General features: G+C 33.4%; 3 protein-coding genes across 3 annotated transcripts; 2 read left to right on the top strand and 1 right to left on the bottom strand.

Moving 5' to 3' along the window:
• Nucleotides 1-108: 108 nt before the first annotated feature.
• On the bottom strand, nt 109-2,122 carry LOC126752603 (ubiquitin carboxyl-terminal hydrolase 14). The gene is made up of 7 exons (XM_050463537.1): nt 2,004-2,122; nt 1,762-1,937; nt 1,591-1,695; nt 1,151-1,536; nt 903-1,059; nt 774-839; nt 109-683 (listed from the first exon to the last, which is right to left on the bottom strand). Exons 1-7 carry the CDS (start codon nt 2,017-2,019, stop codon nt 147-149), a joined length of 1,443 nt encoding a protein of 480 aa, XP_050319494.1. The 5' UTR covers nt 2,020-2,122; the 3' UTR covers nt 109-146.
• Nucleotides 2,123-4,530: 2,408 nt separating this feature from the next.
• LOC126752678 (uncharacterized) lies at nt 4,531-5,384 on the top strand. Its single transcript, XM_050463648.1, has 2 exons — nt 4,531-4,771; nt 4,836-5,384. The coding sequence occupies exons 1-2, from the start codon at nt 4,606-4,608 to the stop codon at nt 5,333-5,335; spliced, it is 666 nt and encodes a 221-aa protein (XP_050319605.1). The 5' UTR covers nt 4,531-4,605; the 3' UTR covers nt 5,336-5,384.
• Nucleotides 5,385-6,561: 1,177 nt separating this feature from the next.
• Nucleotides 6,562-19,225, top strand: LOC126752676 (heart- and neural crest derivatives-expressed protein 2). The gene is made up of 5 exons (XM_050463646.1): nt 6,562-7,034; nt 8,729-8,872; nt 12,712-12,911; nt 14,169-14,324; nt 18,963-19,225. The coding sequence occupies exons 1-5, from the start codon at nt 6,929-6,931 to the stop codon at nt 19,041-19,043; spliced, it is 687 nt and encodes a 228-aa protein (XP_050319603.1). The 5' UTR covers nt 6,562-6,928; the 3' UTR covers nt 19,044-19,225.
• Nucleotides 19,226-20,145: the final 920 nt, after the last annotated feature.

Raw genomic sequence — 20,145 nt, forward strand, 5'->3', positions numbered from 1 at the left:
ACTGCCGATCTAAATTTTCGTGCACTCTCTATTTATAACTGATTTTATTCAGATACATCACCATTCATCTTTGAAATTATGCGCACTTGTTTAATGAAAAATCTGCAGTCGAGTCTCACATGTATATTTTTATTTATTATTTAATTTCATTGTTTCTTTAGCAACTTTGGTCCATACAAAAGTACATAGGCACAATGCCAATCTCCACCTCCCGACAGGCGTAGTATATCATCAGTAGTTACAGAAGTAACCACATCGTCATCAAATTTGAACCAGATATCACCGGAGTGTTTTACCCAAGCTACATAATGACCAGAAGAACTTGAACGTCCTTTATGTGTTAATACAGCATGAAGAGTATAATATCCCGAATTATTGCTGCCTGGATCATTTTCGAACCAATAGTTTTCGGTTTCTACATTTTTTTCCACTTCAGTTGGAGTACTTTTATCTTCGGCGATAGCTTTAATATTGCCTTCCAAATTTTTGTCTTCAGCTTCTTTAAACTTAGCTCTCATAGGGCATAACTTATTTTGAAGTTCAGGGGTACATAACTCAAATGCATCAAATTCGATTGGAAATTTTATGTCTTTCAAAACTTTCGCGTTAATACCCTCTTTTCCTTTGTATTGAAAACGAACAAATTGTATTGTTAAATACGCCGGTAGGCGACTGATAAGAGACTGAAAAAATGCAATATTTTATAATTTTGAAAGTTTTTGAAGAAAAAATATCATAAGTTACTAAGAATTTCTTTCTTGTTTTCTACATACCGTTCTAATATAATTAGCATCTCGTCCCAAAGTTTCGGATCGCTTCACCAATTGCTCCTTCATTCGCTAAACGTTGAGAATACAATTGTTTAAAATAAAATTCGGTAATATTATTAAAATTCAATTTACCGATTTCAAACCGCTATGCATATATTTTACTTCCGTTGATATAAAACAGCTAAGTTGAAGAAATTGCTCTTTAGCTATAGTTGGCTCCTCATCTTCGATTTCGGCACAGCTCATTTTAACTTCGAATGAACCACCAAAGTATTGTTCTATAAATGAACTGAAGAAAAATTTCAGTAATGGTAATTTTATTGCAACTATTTAAAAACCTGTCGTTTATTTTAAAAATTATGGTTGACATTAATGCTTACTTGTACTTTTTAACGTCGCTTCCTTCGATTGCTTTGTCGTTAGAAGCTGGAATTTTTTGCTGCATCATTTTCAGTAATTCTGACCAACATTCATTGGCATCCTGCTGTCGATAGGTGCCATTCTCACCAACTTGTGAAAATTGTGGCGATGCCCGATGTAACGTTTGTAATAAAATTATTGGCGTTACTGTACTACCACGTTCCATTTGTTTAAATAAAAACTTCATGGCTGAAGCCATTGCAGTTGACATTGAACCGGCATCTTCACTGTCCACTCGGTATTTATCAAGAGCCTCGCGTAGCTCAGGCACTGCATGTAGACATTGTACGGTTGCATTCATATAACAAGTATTTCCTAAATTCGTGAGACCAGCAGGCAATTCCATCTTAAGAAATATGTCTTTAATAATTGTAATATACTTGGTGGTAAATTAACTTACTGCTGTTGCCATTTCGGCATCATTCATATCTTCTATAAACTTCACAGGGGTTACTGGTTCTTCGGGAACCTGTTCTTTAGATCCCAAGAGTAACACAGTTGCACCCTTTTATATATAATTTTTTTAATATTAGTAAATACTTTATCTATTTCTAATTCTATGTTTGCCTACATCTTTTAATTGAAGGTTCCATTCATTATCCTTTAAAATACCGCCTTTACACATTACTTTTTGACGATCAGGATGCACTCCAGTTAAAGCAAATAATTGAGCTTTGAATAACAATGGTTCTTCATCTGTGTTTGCTTCTATGTCCGGAAAAAGTTCACGTCCCCATTTTACTTTTACTGTTAAAAATATTATAGAACAATTATTATTTCAGAATTGTAATTGTTATAACTTTTACTATTTACCTTTATAGGCAGGCATTTTCACTTAAATTCTTTAAAAAATTGTTCAACAATCTCTTCGCTCTGTTAATAGTGGAATTAAAAAACCTAAAAGTCATTTGGCATATATGTGATAATCCAAAAACGTTTAGAGAAAGAAAAACAGGGCATGTTTAGTTCATATTTCATGAAGGATTTAGGAACACAGGGTGGTATAAATTATTTTTATAAAAATTTCATAAAAGATATTGTAAAATAATTGATAAGTTATGTAAGTAAAGTACAATTTGAGTTTTTTCTATGACATTGAATAATGTAGCAAAAAAGTTATGTCACCTAGATATTCAACAACTCTGACTAATACCATGTTCAGACCGACACTTAATCACACGATTTCGGCTGTTGAATGGATTATCCCACTAATCTTAAAAATTTATCAAGATTTCGCCATACAAAAATGACAGTTCCAAATCACTTCATTGAAATGATTTGAAACTGATCCACGCTAAATCTCTCTGTGCGACTCTGATTTTGCGCAATCTACTTGTCAGCACTGGAAATCTGTTACATTATCACAGCTGATTTAGACACTACAAAGGGAAAAAAATGTAAACAAACAAATTTTTTTTAAGCAATGAATCTAATTTTATCTGAAAATCGACTTTACAAATGAAAAAATGCATCCATTATTTCTATTATATGGAAAATGTTAAAAAACGCCGCCTTTTTATTTCAAAATACTATATGGCAATCTTTTCTTTTGATAAATATTAAGCGATGTGAATTCTTGAATGACAATAACAGCTGTGTTTTGATCTTTCTAATGGCAGTGAGAACACTGTTGGGTTATGAAATGTTTAAATATAATCTAATCTTTTAAATTTTCTGTCTGAACATGATATAACTCGGTTTACATTTAGTTCGGCATATGTTTGTTTTTTTTTTTTATCATTAAATTTTATTTAGTTCATATATGTAAAGTCTTGGACAGAGAAATAGCACACTTTAAAAATAAATTGTTCAAATCAGTTTTTAGTATATATAAAGCAAGTGCTAATTACAATCGCATTCTAACGAAATTTGTTGGACAAAGAAGAGTTAATTGGCCGTCGTGAAAAAAGACATTGTTTTAACTTTAGCTGCTAAATAAAATTAAAAAGTTTAAAAGATGGGTAGTATTTGCATTGTACTCTGGAAATGGAATGATTTTTGATCTACACAATAAAGGCAAAAATCCAACCCAGATTGCCTAAATTGTGAATAATGGAAAATGGTTTTAACACCATAAATTTTGTTAAATATGATCTCAATTTGTTGAAAAATAAAATAATCCTCCTGCTTCTGCACATTAGGCTGATAGGTACATAATTCCACACAGTAAATGCCATAAGTTAGTGGATAATTAGCCCCAACGATGCCAAGCAATTTTGAATATTTGTGGACACTCTTAAAAGTGGACTCTTAAAACGTTGTGAGTGATTGTACTTTTGAAAAAATCTTTTTAAATTTTGAACATAACTTTTTTCTCAAGTTATGCTATTGTAAAGAAAAAATTAATTATTATATTAATAATAAATGCAGTTTTATTTCATGCTTCAAGTTTGCTATTTTTTTGTTACTTGTGTTTTCGTCCATGTAAAATATGTTAAACGGAAACACAGTTTTCGCTGAAAACTACTTGAAAACTTACATTCCACTCATTATAATCGCTGCCTGCTCTAGTTTAATCGATGTTTTTGGAAGACATATTTTGCCGGACCTAAATTGTCACTTGATATTTGTTTACATTCCATATTCAAATACAGCTGTCACTTGATATTCTCATATTAGGGGGATTCTCTTGCTCTTACACAACTTTGCACGGTGCAGAAATTGCAGAATTTTCTTCTTGGTGCAACGGCACAACAACAATAACCCAGAAAATTATTTGCAATGGCTGTAAAATATGTCAGACCAAAACCAATGTTTATTTTCGCGCCGTCATATATCACTAGATTCTGCAATGGGTGCTCTCTTGGCCTTGCATATTTCGGTATAGGATTTTTGCATTTTGTATCATTGTGCAATCTTGCAAGAGAAAGAGAATGCCGCTATTGATAGTTGTCGGTGAAAACTCATCGAAAACACACATTGTCGGTCCGAACGACTTAGATTCCACAACATACAAATGTGTTTTCAAAATTTTTTCAATGTCGGTCCGAACATAGTATTAGTAGAGCATCTCCAGAATTAGGGAATAAAATACGTAATGGAGGCTCTACTGAAGCAGGGAAAAATATCGATAGTTCCAAGGTAGGTTGCCTTAGTTTTGATATATATATCGGAATATGGAACCCATTTTATTGTAGGATGCTATTCTTAAGTTTTTCTTTTGGATTGCAGCAAATGAAAAAAATTATTAAATTAAAATCTCGGATTTTAATAATACTTCTACAAATGTAGAAACGATTTTCACTCTGTAGAAAAAATGTTTGTGTAACCATGTCATAAGCTCGACTCGATAATTCTTGTCAGTTTGACATTTCAAAGAATTGAAAGATATCGACTTATTTTTATTTATGTATGCAATCACTATAAGTGAAATTACATATTACTGTAAGACATTGTAGATTTGTAAAAATATAACATGGAATTGCAGCAGTCACCTGAGGTCGATGATTTAGAAGAAAGGGTCAAACTTAGGCGAGAAGCAAGAAGGAAAAAGATTCTTGAGAATGCCAAAAGTCGGTTAGAAAAATTAAGCATGAGACAAGGTGGAGATGGCGACAGTGATTTGGTGCGCCGACGTTCTAGTAAGCTTATTTTCATTTTGTATACAACAACTTTGTTATATTTTAATTTTCTATAAAATTTTAGATCATCAGATACAAGAAACTATTGAGTATTCGGATCCAGAAGTTGAACCCGATATTCCAGAAAATTTACAAATGCCGTTTCAACATTTTCAACAATTTGAAAACACATTCAAAGGATTTGAAAGCAGTTTAAACCAAGAAGATGTACTAGAAAAAGAAAAACCGTTCTTAAAATATAAATTGCATGTTGTGTTAGCTGTGACAGTTGCATATATTACATCTTTAATATTAAATGAAAGTGAAGGAAAAACGTTTTTTGTGATAATACCAGTTGCCTTGGTTATTTTATCTGATCTTACAATATTTCGACAACAAAAGCAGCGTAATCCAATGATCAATATGCTAGTGATCTTTGGACTACGATCCCAAGAAATTGTACATGCATTAGATGTTGTCTCAAAACTACAAAACATTATGGCAGATTTGTCAATTTTCATTTTTTACTTTTGCATAGTTACTTGTTTTGGTAATCAATTTGTCCATCTAGCTGATATAAATTAAAAAATAAATATCATTATTTTATTGTGTGAAACTCACTTGTACCGATTTATATCTCAATTTTTTATTTAATATTAGTTAATTAATATGTATAGGTATATATGAATTGTAACGCATTGAAAATTAATATAAATGAAAAATAATTCTTGGTATTATTAAGATCAAATTAGAATAAAATATAATAAGGTTTTGAATGCCGCAATGTATTGAATTGACCTTTTGTACTACAGCTGTATTCCGATGCTTATTTTCACATGCGAATAAAAAACAATTGAGCAATTCACAATCTGTCGTAAAGCATCGTAAAATCGTAAAATTATAAAAAAACAAGTGTAAAAATTTATAATTTTACGATGCTTTACGACAGGTTGTGAATTGAACAAATGTTATAATATTGGTAAGTTTTTTAAAACATTTTTTTTATCGGTACAACTAATTTTGGTTTTATGCGATTGACTTTATAGCACAATTTATGTAGTGTTGACATTGACAAGTAAACGTACTATACAACATAGTAAGACTGTATACTACTTATACTATATTATAATATTTCAAATGCATGTAAATGTAGAATTTCAGTATTGAATTTACATTTGATACTTCATCAGCTAAGTTTATTTACCAAGAGATAAAAGATTCAAAGCACATGAGAGCACAAATTTATAGTGTAAAAAGCTGAGAGGGCTGCTAATTTCTAACAGAAATTTTTGTTAGCAGAAATTATGCATGTAACTGCTGCCATGGGAAGAAACAGCTGTTGAAGACATGTGTATAGACAAACGATATACATACATACATATGACACATTTGCTTTGATTTTGTTCATTGTAATATTAGTTTCGAATTGTGAAAATAATAATTTTATTGATTAAAAAAACATTTTGGTATTTTATTATTAATTTTTGCTAGTTTTTCGTTTCTTTAGTTTTTCGTTGTTTTGTTCTTTATGTTAGTAACTTGTGACTTTTCGCATTCTTCTTCTTCCTGATAACTAGCAGCTCCTAGCATTTCAAAATCAAACCTATTTTTAATTTTTGTTAAAATATGCAAATATGAACATTAAACAATTGAAACATGGAATATTATAAAATAAGAATTATAATTAGTGAAGTAAATGTCGAAACGTTTTACAAAATTTCTTATTTTAAAATCTTCATTAGCACTTAAATATTATTTTAAATAACAGACTATTAAAATACAAAAATTTCACAATTTGTGAACTACCTACAATTATCGCAGCAACGCCACTAGGCGAAGTAAGCCATAAACAATACACACTCATTCGCACCTGAAATGAAATATACCAATAAGTCTTCCGAAATCAACCAATCAATTTTAGCTTCAGCCATAGCAGAGCTCTGATTGGCTGCTTGTGGAATTATGTTCCAAACAGTATTTACAGTTCAAACAGCACAATTCCCTTACCGTGCCGTTAGAAGCCAATTGTTTTTGCATTTGTTTAAGAGTGTTTGAACACGAAGGTCGAAAAATAAGCGCAAAGATGGACTTCTAAAACAAACAAAAATATAGTGAAAATTGATTTAGCAAAATTTTACTAAAAATATAAACAAACCTTGCGTTAAGTGAAAATAAATCATGGCGCGTTACGATCCACAAATATGTCGGGATTCACCAAATTGTTACAATAACGAGAATATATATTTTAACGATCTGCGGCTTAACGATGTTTCAATTATTGAACGTATGTGTTGCCATAATTGTTAATTAAGATGTAGTGGTCTTTTTTTATAATTGCATTTGAAATATACATACATAGATACATATCTACCATTAATAATAATTATTATTGGTGATTTCATTATTTACTTTAAACGTACAATAAATATCTAAAGTTGTATGTGTACAATGCAAATTTGGAAAAACGATATTAGTGAAGTGAAAGTGTTTAAACTTTTGAAGGACTGCGCAAAAAATATTAAACAATTATTAATAATTCAACAGATATAAAGCCTGCTTTAAATTTTGTTTGCTTATTTGTGGTTGCTTTAATAAAAATAAAAACAAGGAAAACCATACAAGTACTTAATTTTGATAGGTCAGCTTGTATGACAGTGCAAATATGCTATAATGGTCCGATCTGAACAATATATTCCGTGATTGTAGCATTGCAAAACAAAAAAAACTCAAAAACAAAATGACTGGTTCGCATACATACTGACGGACAGACGGACGGAATCGACTCAGCTAGTCAAGTAGATGATTTATAGCGTCTCCGCTATATGATATATCCTGTTCAAGGAATAAAACAATTGATCAATGTGTTTTGTTGACCAGTTAAAACGTGATTTTTCGTTTGAAATACGAAATAAATTATTATTCAAATGACGACATTAAAATACGGTTGATTTATAGTATACAATATCGCGCATTAAATTTATAAAATATTTAAGCTTTTCAGTTAGCTAAACTAAAATAAACTAAAATAAAATAAAATAAATCGTGCACAGTTCTGCTTTGACTAAACTAATTTAGTTCAACTTTTCGGAACCCTAAACGATTCTTCAACTTTCTAAATGTCTCTACAACGCATATATTATTCAGATTGGGTGATATATCCCATACAAACTGTCTGTTGAAAATCAATATAAATCTTTTCAAACCCTTTTATGTTAAAAGAAATGCACATGTGAAAAGTATTACAGCATCGGTACAGTAGACGTTAGCGTTTTTTTTGTTTCCCTTACAATCGTAACCTAAACCCTGTGCCGTCAGATGCCAACTGAATTAGGGCTTATTTAGGTACTCTCTTATGAACTCAGCAAATTGATGAACTCATATATTGGCTGATATAAGCGGTATAATGTCAAGCGGAAGTTCGAAAATTTTTATATTAGGTATAAGGGGCCGATTCACCGCATTTGTAGCACACAGATATACTACTATCAGGAAAGGATTATCTCTGAATTTAAATTTTATATACATTATGTATATATATTTCACACATTGACCGATATTTTCGGTAAAAAGTTAACTATAAGCATACATATTCAATACCAAGGGGCTTGAACAGTTATGGTTCGAGTTCGAGAATAAATAGAATTTAAAATTTGTATAATATGAGAAGTAGGCGTAGTAGCAGTTCGATTTCGCCCATTCGACACTGGCTCCATTAAAAATTTAATGTCTCTGGCGTATTTAGTTATTGATTTATCAGGCTTTTGATAGTTTTTCACAGTACCGTTATATGAGGAATGAGCGGGGTTATCATTCATTTTCACACTGTTGGTAGGAGTTCATATAATATTTGCGCTAGGTGTATTATGTTGTTGTAGCTTTAGTGGTGTAGGAGATATGTACATTTATATGTGTGTATGTACCTAAATGTGTTTCTATATGTTGGACTTTTATACTTATTCGTTTCTGTAATGCTTTTAGAACAATGGAGTGCTTCATATTGTTCTGATTCGAGTAACAATCCAGGCTGCTATATAACAAACGCTTGTTCGGGAGCAAATTTAACTTCCAACTCATTTTATCGGTCGCCACAATGTTGTTCTGAATCATCACCCAAATTTGATGGTAAGAAATAATTTAAGTTACATAGCTTATAGTTAATTTGAAATATAATATATTTAATATATCGAAGATACGTGTTGAATTAAGTTGTTTTAAGCATGACCAGTTTTATAAAAAACTACGCAGTACGCAGGTCTTCCTCTTCCTCTGCTTCCCCCGGCGGGTTCTGCGTCGATTACTTTAAGAGCTGAAGTGTTTTCGTCCATCCGGTCAACATGACCTAGCCAGCGCAGCCGCTGTCTCTTGATTCGTTGAACTACATACATATGTCAATGTCGCCATATAACTGTTGCCAATGCGTAAAGGACCATAAACCTTCCGCAGAACCTTTCTATCGAACACTCCTCAGGCCGACTCATCAGATGATGTCTTAGACCATGCCTCCACACCATATAGCAGGACAATAATTCTGAATTGCCACCTCAGGCCGAGGTAGCACCTGTTGGCAAAAATTATTTTGCATTGGATTTCGAGGCTGACATTGTTTTTGGTGTTAATACCGGTTCCAAGATAGACGAAATTATATACGACTTCAAAGTTATAACTGTGAACAGTGAAGCCAAGTCGCGAATGCGACAATATCATCGGCCTACACCACTAGCTGTATTATTTTCTCCAGCAATAGATTGATTCTCCTTGTCTGAAACCATGCTTAGTATCGAAAGGCTCGGAGAGGTCCTTCCCAATCCTGACGGACCTTTTGGTGTTGTTCAAGGTCAGCTTACACAACCGTATTAGCTTTGCGTGGATACCAAGTTCAGTCATAGCGACATATAGGCAGTTCCTTTTCGTGCTCACGTGCTCCTTCCACGGGTGTTTTCATAGATTTGGTAGATAGTAGATTTTCCAGGTCTAAAGAAACACTGATAAAATCCAATCAGTTCGTTGACGATGGGGTTCAGCCTTCCACACACTACGCTCGATAAGTCCTTATAAGCGATATTAAGAAGGCTGGCAATTGGCGCAACTTTTGGGGTCCCCCTTTTTGTGGAGTGGTCAGAGCACTTAAGTCTCAATCGTCGGGCACGATTTCTTCCGACCATATCTTCTTATCTTACTGTGCGTAAATGGACGAAATCGCACTTCAGCCACGCCTACTTACTTATTACACAATTTTAAAGTTCATTTGATTCTCTCACTTTCCACTGTTCAAATCAAGAAGCAATTAATATAACGGGATAAAATTTTGCAGAAATAATGCTTTTAACTAAAAAAAAAACTGTTCAATCCCCTATGTACCGAACATTTGGACTCTAGTACCTGTTTGACTTTTTACCGCAAATATCCGTCATTGTTTGAGATATATAATTTAAATTCCTGATAATAGTATGTCTGAATGTCAAAAATTGGTTGAATTGGGTCCCTTAGCCCCCATGAAAACTTGACTTAGCCCCCAAACAACCCTTATGTCGAATAAGTCGGTCAGTATATGAGTCCCCACTATGAGCAAAAAAGAGTAAGACTTTGTTCATAATTTTAAAACTTTTAATTTATTCTTCGAAATGTGGTCCCTTCAAAATAACTCCCTTTGGCACCAATGCACTTGTGCCAACGACTTTTCCAATCCTGGAAACAATTGTTAAAGTCAATTTCGGGAATAGCCTTCAATGCGCGTAGCGATTCACGTTTAATGTCTTCAATTGACTCAAAACGGTTTCTCCGGAGCGGTCCTTTGAGTTTGCTGAATAGCCAGAAATCACACGGAGCTAAATCAGGCAAATACGGTGGTTGCGGCGCGATATTGGTTAAATGTTTGGCGAAATAATCACGAAGAATCAATGAAGTGAGTTTCGGATCACCTTTGCCATGATATTCGGCCGATTAATCGTCCGTTTCTGGGTAATAAACCTAGATCCAAAACTCATCGTCATTGCCCCGGGCGCAACGTCTTGGGGGCGGTTTTTGAAATTCAGAAAAATACTTCAAGAAATTTTTTTACAAAATTTATTATAAAAGATAAAGAGTTGTACACTCACAATGTAATAATCTGAATAACAATGAAAAATATTAATTTTTACTCGAATACTCTTCAGTCTTTGAATTTGTCTTATGCTCGTATCTTTTGGCTTATATCTTTCTTCAAATAGGAGGTAAAGTAGGCAAAAATTCCTGCAAATTGTGTCAAAAGTGTACAATATTGTACAATATATTGGGCGAAAATGATTTTTTTTATGGCTTTTAATAAGTTGTCTTCTAAATTTACTATCAATTTCCTCAAAAACCGTATTGTGAGAATTTTGTAACTTCAGAATTTACGTGGCTTCTAGTTCCTAAATTTTATATACCTAATATCGAAGATATTTTGTAAAAATTCACTTTTGTTCGAACCACCTCATGAAACTTGTAGGTAGGTAGATAAAGGGGGGCGGCAGAACATCCTTGGCCCTGGGCGCCCGAAGTTGTAGCTACGCCACTGACTTAACTGTAAATATTATGTTTATGTGACATTTGATACAGATGTCACTGACAGTCATACGAACCTAGAAAAAACAATACTTCGAAGAATGGGGTTTCGCGCGAAATTTAAATTAAAAAGTCTTACTATATTTATAAATGTCTACATAAAATTGCTTGGATTCCGATCCTCTGGTTGTCGTTTTGCACCTTAAGGTATTTCCCTGGCTTTGATTCTAACATGTTGCAAGAGTATAAAATGTTCGGTTGCACCCGAACTTAGTCCTTCCTTACATGTTTTCCTTTTGATTTGAATTATGTTTTTATTGTTCGAAGAATATTCCTTTCGTCTTTTGCAAAACTGACTCATTTGCTATTTTAGATTTTTCCAATTATAAATGATCCGATTTAGATCAAATATGCATATTTGCTCGTTAACTTGTTGATATTTTAAGGGTAATTCCATAATGTCACTCTCATAAAAATCCTCAACCTAATTGGCAAAAAATTGGAATAGTCGATTTTCACAAGCTTCTTTTGAGGCGAATTTTTCACCAGTAAAATCATTCGCCACAGACAGGAACAGGTAGAAATCACTTGGTGCCAGGCCCGGAAGAGGCAAAAGAAACTTACAACCAATCTCGTGGAGCTTCTGGAGAGTCATTGTAGATGTGCTGTTCTGATGGAACATAATTCCTCTCTATCTTAGGCTAGTAGTCTATTTCCGATTTCTTTCTTTGGACAGTCCAGCCACAGCATAGGTTAAAAGGCGTAGGATATAGGAGTGGGGATTCCTTGCCGATCTCACCAAACAAATAACGAAACCTTTCGGATCGTTAATCTTGCCTTGGCTACCGTTTGCACCGACTCACCGTGATTCAACCACGACCGTTTTCGTTTGACGTTGTCGTAAGCGACCCACTTTTTATTGCCAATAGCCACCTGCTTCAAAAATTTATAAATTTTGTCGCGCTTCAGCAGCGATTCACATTGCGGTCTCCATTAGCATAATTTTACAAAGTAAGCTAATGGTATTTCCCTATTAAAAATGATAGTATATGTTATCTCAAAAATGATAGTATTGTTACTTTTACAAATGAAGTTGAAATTTTCTGTTAGAGACTGCCTTATTGATAACGCGATTGTTCGCAAAGATGGTTCTGACAGCAGCTCTCAATCTCAAGACAACTAAAATAATTTGAGCAAAAAAAAAAAGTATAAATATATTTCGATTAGTGAATTTCCGGCACAGTTCCACAATTGCCCTTGAACCATACTAGTAAATAAACTTTTAGAAAATTATATTGTATTCGTGTAGCAATTTTTAATGTCTCTTGTCTCTCTATTTGTACCGGAAACTATTGACTTTACTCATTACATATACCAATTGTATACAAACTAACAATTGTTTTTCTTAACATTTGCTTTATTCCAAAATTTATTTCAAGAAACGGGAAAAGACTTTCATGAGATTTTACTCACACCCACTTCAACGAAAGAAGTAGCTGCTGTGCCTGCAGTGCGTATAATTAAGAAAAGAAATACGGCCAACAAGAAAGAACGAAGAAGAACACAAAGTATCAATAATGCTTTTACATGTTTACGAGAAAAAATTCCCAATGTACCATCAGATACGAAATTATCCAAGGTAATTATAAAACATACGCATGTAAGTGTACTTACCATATCTTCCAGGACCAAAAAAAACTGTAGAATTACACTTATTGATGCAAATATGCGTATATGTGTATGTATGTACATATATTCGCAATTCCAATGCAGTGCATTAATACAGCTCTAGATTCGTCTTAATGTATCCACTTGAAAGAGGTAAACCACTTTTGTTAATATCTACGACTATGTATGTACATACATACTATATATACAAACAGCAATTGTTTACCTTAAAGTAGATCTAATTTGTATATTTCAAAACATGAAAGTGCCTAGGGAGGTTTCAATGGCGGATCCAAAATTTCTTTCGGGGGGAATCGGGTTTTTTCCTTCCTATTGTTACATATGTATGTTTTATATTGATGTTAACATGTTCGGTAATTCTTCTGAATTTTTGATTTTTGAGGAGGTTCTGACAATATAAAATATATACATACATACATATGTATATAAAATGTACAATATTTTCTAAATGTACATACATGTAGTACTATGTATGTATGTATGTATTAAAGTGAAACGGAAAAGTGTTATTGAACTCAACCAGTTCGTACCCATCATTATACGAGTATTCGCCATTTTGGATATATTTTTGCATAGCAGCGGGGCTGTTTAGCTTAACAACAACAACAATACGAGTATTTATAATATTACGTACAAATTAATTTTGTAAATTTGGTAATTAAGACTTGTTTCTATTGCGAAAGAAAACGTTAACCTCGGCCGCACCGAAAACTATAATATCATTGCATAAGGTATTAAAATATATTTACATATTTATCTAGATTTTGATAAGCAAGCTTGTATGGCAGCTCCATGTTTTAGTGATCCAATCTAAACAATAATTTCGGTGATTGTAACATTGTAAATTTCGGGAAGATAATTTGTCAAATAAAAAATATTTTCATACAGAAAATAGATTTTGATCGGGCAGTTTGTATGGCAGCTATGTAGATGTTTTAGTGATCCGATCTATAAAATATTTTCGGTGATTTTAGCGTTGTCTTGAATAATAATCTTTGTTTATCATACAAGAACTTGATTTTCATCGATCGGTTTCTGTGACAGCTATACACTGTAGTTGACAGATAACGGCATTTTTGGCAAACTTCATATACCCAGTTCAGGGTATAAAAAATAGTCATTGCCTGCTTTATATAGCAGGATTGTGTACTTCTTAAAATCTATTAATTTAAATTAATCGTTTTAATATATTTATTTTTATTTTCAGATTAAAACGCTAAAATTAGCTATACTTTACATTAAGTACCTGGTTGAAGTGTTGGATGGAGATCAGGATCCGAAAACAGGGTTTAGCGCTGATTTAAGGCCACTACACAGAAAAAGTTCCAGTGACAAGAGATCTTACTTAAAACATGATTTAAAGGTAAGATTTATTGGTAGTGTGAAAGCATAACAAGTCAAGTTATAGAAATATTTATACACAATACACCGATTATAGGGTTCTTGCAATTTTTAAATACCATTCTTGGCGGATGATTTTTGTTATCCAGCGAACATTCTTTTGAAGTCTGAGAACACGAAAAGGTGGGTCAGATTGATTGAGAATATACAAATAATCTTGTGGACTTTTCACTGTTTTCATTTGAAACTTTGGAAAGCCAGGTATTGAACAAAAAAAAATTATGAATGATTAACTTACCTGAAGAAAAGTCTGTTGTTTATCAATCAACTATTTGAAATCACCAAAAATTTTGTTCTGTTATCACACGAAAATCTTTTTTATACCTAATTTTGCAAAATATCAAAACGTGCGTCATTTAAATACTTATATAATAAATCTCCCGAACCAATTATTCGACTTCTGTGAAATTGTCTTCTGAAGATTAGGGCTAACTGCAAAATTTATGAATCCGATTCCAGCGGGGTCCCCTCATAGAAACGATTGAATAATTTTCATGAAAATAATATAAGCTCTCACTAGAGTGGTAGAATAAATCAGAGCATATGCATCATTCCTAGGTTGGAGGAACTCTGCATCTTCCTTATATTTGTTTTAACAGCTAAGAAGACTTATTGATCTTTACCATCGTCACTAATGATTTTTAGCGTCGGATTATTAATTATAGGAAACTGAGAGCACCCTCTAAAGCTGTTTGTACCCTCTGAAGGGACCAATCGCCCTTAAATAGCCAGCTTCGTCCAATAGAAGAAGAATTGTGTTCCACCAGACCAACGGCAGATCACACACATCGACAGTGAATGGCCAGATGCTACCTGAACTTGGTTGAGCGATTCTTATGCATCTACCTTATTCCCGACCTGGCACCAAGTGATAATACCTGTTTCTCTCTATGGCCAGTTAGTTTGTTGGTGAAAAATTCGACTCAAGACAAGTTTGTGAAATTGTGTTGTCCTAGTTTTTTGCAAATAAAATAGCAAAAAATATAGATCTTATATGCAACATTCAACACAAGGCATTTATGGTTTAGGGTACTCGTAAAAAATACGAATTTCAGTCAGTAGAACCGACTTTATCTCGAAAAATTCTTACACGAAATTCAATAGTTTTAGTTGGGCGTGGCTTCCACACCTTGTAACGAGCAAATATAATATTTTGCATACTCCTATGTATTCGTACACAAATGAACATGTGAAACGTATGTTGTACAAGTGTAATGGTGCCAAAAAGTAAATATGTACATATGTATATACATAAAAACTAAACACTTATTACAATTACGCCCCTTAAAACGGTTCTACTCATTTTTATTATTAAATAATTTAGTTAGCTTATAACAATACTTCACTAAATGTCGACAAAGGGTAGTTACTGATTTCTGAGGGGTGTTATGAAGTGAATGTTAATACTATACATGGTTTCTCCATAAATTCGGCGAATGTATGGTACATTAATTGCTGCTTCATTACAGTAAAAGCATAAATAGATAAGCCACACACACTTGACACTTGCCCGGCTGGTTGTCAGCCAGCGACAGATGCTGTTCCGCATTGCTGCTTCATGGGAGTAAGGCGAAGTGAAAGGGGCACGTAACAAGTGCATCTGTGTTTCGTTCGAATTTTTATACATACCCACACATAAAGTTATTTCAGAATGGGTGTTGCGATTAACTCAATTGTGCACTCCCACAAAATTAAAAACAAAAAATAAAATCAAAATAAAAAATTTATTGATATCACTTTAATGTGTGTGTATACGTAAATGTACATATGTACATATATGTATATCCGTTATTGATGATTTTCTCGTTTGAATTGATATCTAATGCATTATTTGTATGAAGATTCCAAATTACTTTCAAGAGCTTAATGGTTTCGTTTCACAATTAAAGCCCTGTATTCAAGTACTTAGATTTGAAATACGGAAGAGAACAGCGAAATTCGTAATTAAATTAGATATTGGAATCTATGGTACATATACATATATATCATAAAAATTAATTTATTTAAATGATATTATATGAATAATATAGAAAATATCGATAATTAAATTGAATATCCTACGAAAGAATAAGAAAAAATATCGTTATAATACCCTTCTCAGGTGCAGTTCTGATGTATGCATATCTAAGGGCCGTTTTCTCTATGTGTGGTTAGCAGACATCTGTCATTAAGTTCTGATTAAAAAACCTTTCTTTACCGAAAGAAGTAGTCTAGGTTAGCCTTGAGAGCCGAGGTGCATGCTGCTTGGATCCCCTCTATTGTCTTAAAATGCTTGCCTTTCATCGGCCTTTTCAGGCAAGGAAACAAAATATAGTTCGGGGGGCCATATCTGGGCTGTGGGGCGCCTGCGGAAGCGTTGGGATGCCGGCCTTGGTTAGGTAGCTGTTCACAAGAAAGGCGGTATGAGCCGGGGCGTTGTCTTGGTGCAACTTCCAATCGGCTGCCATATCTTGTCGGAGCCGATTGACCCTTCGTTTGAGTCTCTTGAGGACTTCTACATAAAACTTGGCGTTGGCGGTTTGTCCAGGAGGAATAAATTCATGATGAACGATGCCTTTGATGTCAAAAGAGACAATAAGCATCATTTTCACTTTGGATTTGCTCATTCTTCCCTTTTTTGGGCGAGGCCTTCCAAAAAGGCCTGGTGCCATCGAAACACACCATTTATTGCTAAAGCAACATCTGGGTAAGCCTGCTTGATCATACCAAACGCTATATCGCAAATTTACCGAGTTTCACACAGAATTTAATCGCGTATCTCTGCTCTAACGAACGCTGCATTTTCGGCTTGTGCCACTCACAGAAACATGTCGCGCGAAAATGTTTGTCCTGACTCTCCAGTTGCTCGTTCGTTAGGTAGGAACGCCCTCTACCGAATCCAGTCAGTGCGGAAGAAAATCGGTCCTATTACTTTCCGGACATACTCTGTAAACGTATATGGCGACTCAGCTCTTCGCGCTTACCATTTATTTATGTATATACTTTATGGAATCTCCAACATTCTCTACTGGATGTTACAAGCTTCGTGGCAAACTTAATGTGTCTTATTATGGGTATAAATATGCTTCATTTTGTGATATTGAAATATGTATTAGAAACATATTTGGTGAATATAAACGTAACACTCTTAATATATAATAATAATCTTATATAATAGGTCTTATAGAATATAACCTTTTAAGAAGCTACAAGTATTAGTCTTAAACAAGTAAGGAAGGGCTAAGTTCGGGTGTCACCGAAAATTTTATACTCTCGCACGATAAAGTGATAATCGAGATTTCATTATCAGTCATTTACATATTTTTCAATTACCGTATTTGTGTAAAGTTTTATTCCGCTATCATCATTGGTTCCTAATGTATGTACTCGTATTATACAGAGAAGGCATCAGATGGAATTCAAAATAGCGTTATATTGGAAGAAGGCGTGGTTATAAACCGATTTCACCCATATTTCGTACCTGTCATCAGGGTGTTAAGAAAATATTATATACCGAATTTCATTGAAATCGGTAGAGTAGTTCCGGAGTGCAGCTTTTTCTGCCATTTCTTCCGTAAAATTTAGTGTTTCTGACGTTTTTTGTTAGTCGGTTAACGCACTTTTAGTGATTTTCAACATAACCTTTGTATGGGAGGTGGGCGTGGTTATTATCCGATTTCTTCCATTTTTGAACTGTATATGGAAATGCCTGAAGAAAACGACTCTGTAGAGTTTGGTTGACATAGCTATAGTAGTTTCCGAGATACGTACAAAAAACTTAGTAGGGGGCGGGGCCACGCCCACTTTTCCAAAAAAATTACGTCCAAATATGCCCCTCCCTAATGCGATCTTTTTTGACAAATTTCACTTTAATATCTTTATTTATGGCTTAGTTATGACACTTTATAGGTTTTCGGTTTCCGCCATTTTGTGGGCGTTTCAGTGGGCCGATTTTGCCCATCTTCGAACTTAACCTTCTTATGGAGCCAAGGAATACGTGTACCAAGTTTCATCATGTCATGAATTGAGAAATTTTTACTCAAGTTACAGCTTGCACGGACGGACGGACGGACAGACGGACAGACAGACATCCGGATTTCGACTCTACTCGTCACCCTGATCACTTTGGTATATATAACCCTATATTTGACTCTTTTAGTTTTAGGACTTACAAACAACCGTTATGTGAACAAAACTATAATACTCTCCTTAGCAACATTGTTGCGAGAGTATAAAAAATATTAAATAATGAACTTAATACCAGGTAAATTGAAAAGATATCAAAAGAACGATTTGGATGTATAGTTCAACATCAGCTACTATCTAGGCTATACCTAGTCTGCAACTACCAACAACCTTTGCACCCCATTATGGCTCCCGGTAAATTGAACATTATAAGGACTATTGATGAGGAAATTAAATTTTTTTTAAATAACGTTATAAGGAAAATGGTTGTAAACAACATTAATGTAATGTTAGGTTAAAATGAAACGACGCTATAATTCATTATGCTTAGTACACTAGCCTTTGTTCTTATATATACATATATACTTGCTTATACATAAATATTTTCATAGTTAAAAGAATAATTTGAAATTTACATACTTATATCCATCTACAGAATATGCAACGCTCAAATAAAGGACGCACTGGTTGGCCTCAAGATGTATGGGCTTCCGAATTAATTCCTGATCAAGAGTGAATAAACGTTTTGTGATTTCAACCGAACAATTTTATTGCTTGAAATGCTGTTTGGTGTATTTTGTTTAATTAGAATAAGTGTGACTTAAGTCATAATGTATTTATTTTATATAAATTCGGTTATTTTATTATGAATCGTAACCCAAAAACCAGTTAAAAATAAAAAATATGCATAAATTAAAATATTATGTTTTTTTTTTCATAAATAGTTCGATAAAACATTAGTTTATTTGAAAAAAAAATTGCACAGGTTTATTATTTGTAAGAATGTATATCTAATATAATATGCTTATGTGTATATACTGCATTGTCTGAAGAGTCGTTGACCCAATTTAGTACTCGTTGTTCATACGATCCAATTCCGCACAGTAATATTGATTTTTGATTATTTTACACTATTCGAGACAGTTGAAGAAAATAATATTATATAATCCAAATATAATGTTTTAAAGCTTGCTTGCCGACTTTTGTATTTCCGTGCGCTTTGGGTGACCTTCAACGGGCAACAATTATTCAGTGGAATGCCAATTAAACACTTGGGGTATTCACAACGTGTCATAAAGCATCGTAAAATCATAAAATCATAAATTTTTATACTAGTTTAAAAAATTTGTTGTTGGATTGCATACTAAAATAAGTTTACGCAAATACAACTCTGAACGCTATGTTTTCGGATCGTTATAACTTATAACTTTATCAGACTATGTGAAACCCCTAACTGGTGTTTAATGATGTAGTATATATTTTTTTTTTAAAAAACTAATTCTTAAAGCGTTTGATAGGATTTTTCTTTATACTTTTATACTTTTTGATCGATTTTGAAAAAACCAAGCGGCGACAATCTTTTCATTTGTAAAAAATAATTTTATTTCAAGAAGACAGATTTATTTTTCGGTCACTTAAAAAGCAATTCAGAAGTTTTCGCAACGATGTCATATTGAGTTACTGCTTCTTTCTTCCTAACGGTGGGTGTAATTTGTACGGGTGACCTTACTATGAAATTTGGCAAACCAGTAGTTAACCGTTAAATATGCTGGTGCAGATTTTCCGTAGAACCAATAAAGTTACTGCTCTACATCGAAGGTATTTTTCTCAATCATGAC

Source organism: Bactrocera neohumeralis, chromosome 3 (assembly GCF_024586455.1).
Source record: "Bactrocera neohumeralis isolate Rockhampton chromosome 3, APGP_CSIRO_Bneo_wtdbg2-racon-allhic-juicebox.fasta_v2, whole genome shotgun sequence".
Classification (NCBI taxonomy): Eukaryota; Metazoa; Arthropoda; class Insecta; order Diptera; family Tephritidae; genus Bactrocera; species Bactrocera neohumeralis.

Bases quoted from the DNA above. Each gene is read 5' to 3' on its own strand.
- LOC126752603 (XM_050463537.1), bottom strand. The intron at 1,537-1,590 runs GTAAGTTAATTT...ATATTTCTTAAG, and splicing joins ATGCCGAAATGGCAACAGCA to ATGGAATTGCCTGCTGGTCT. The intron at 840-902 runs GTAAATTGAATT...CTCAACGTTTAG, and splicing joins TGCATAGCGGTTTGAAATCG to CGAATGAAGGAGCAATTGGT.
- LOC126752678 (XM_050463648.1), top strand. From the start codon at position 4,606: ATGGAATTGCAGCAGTCACCTGAGGTCGATGATTTAGAAGAAAGGGTC. The intron at 4,772-4,835 runs GTAAGCTTATTT...ATAAAATTTTAG, and splicing joins TTTGGTGCGCCGACGTTCTA to ATCATCAGATACAAGAAACT.
- LOC126752676 (XM_050463646.1), top strand. From the start codon at position 6,929: ATGGCGCGTTACGATCCACAAATATGTCGGGATTCACCAAATTGTTAC. The intron at 8,873-12,711 runs GTAAGAAATAAT...ATTTATTTCAAG, and splicing joins ATCATCACCCAAATTTGATG to AAACGGGAAAAGACTTTCAT. The intron at 12,912-14,168 runs GTAATTATAAAA...TTTTATTTTCAG, and splicing joins CAGATACGAAATTATCCAAG to ATTAAAACGCTAAAATTAGC.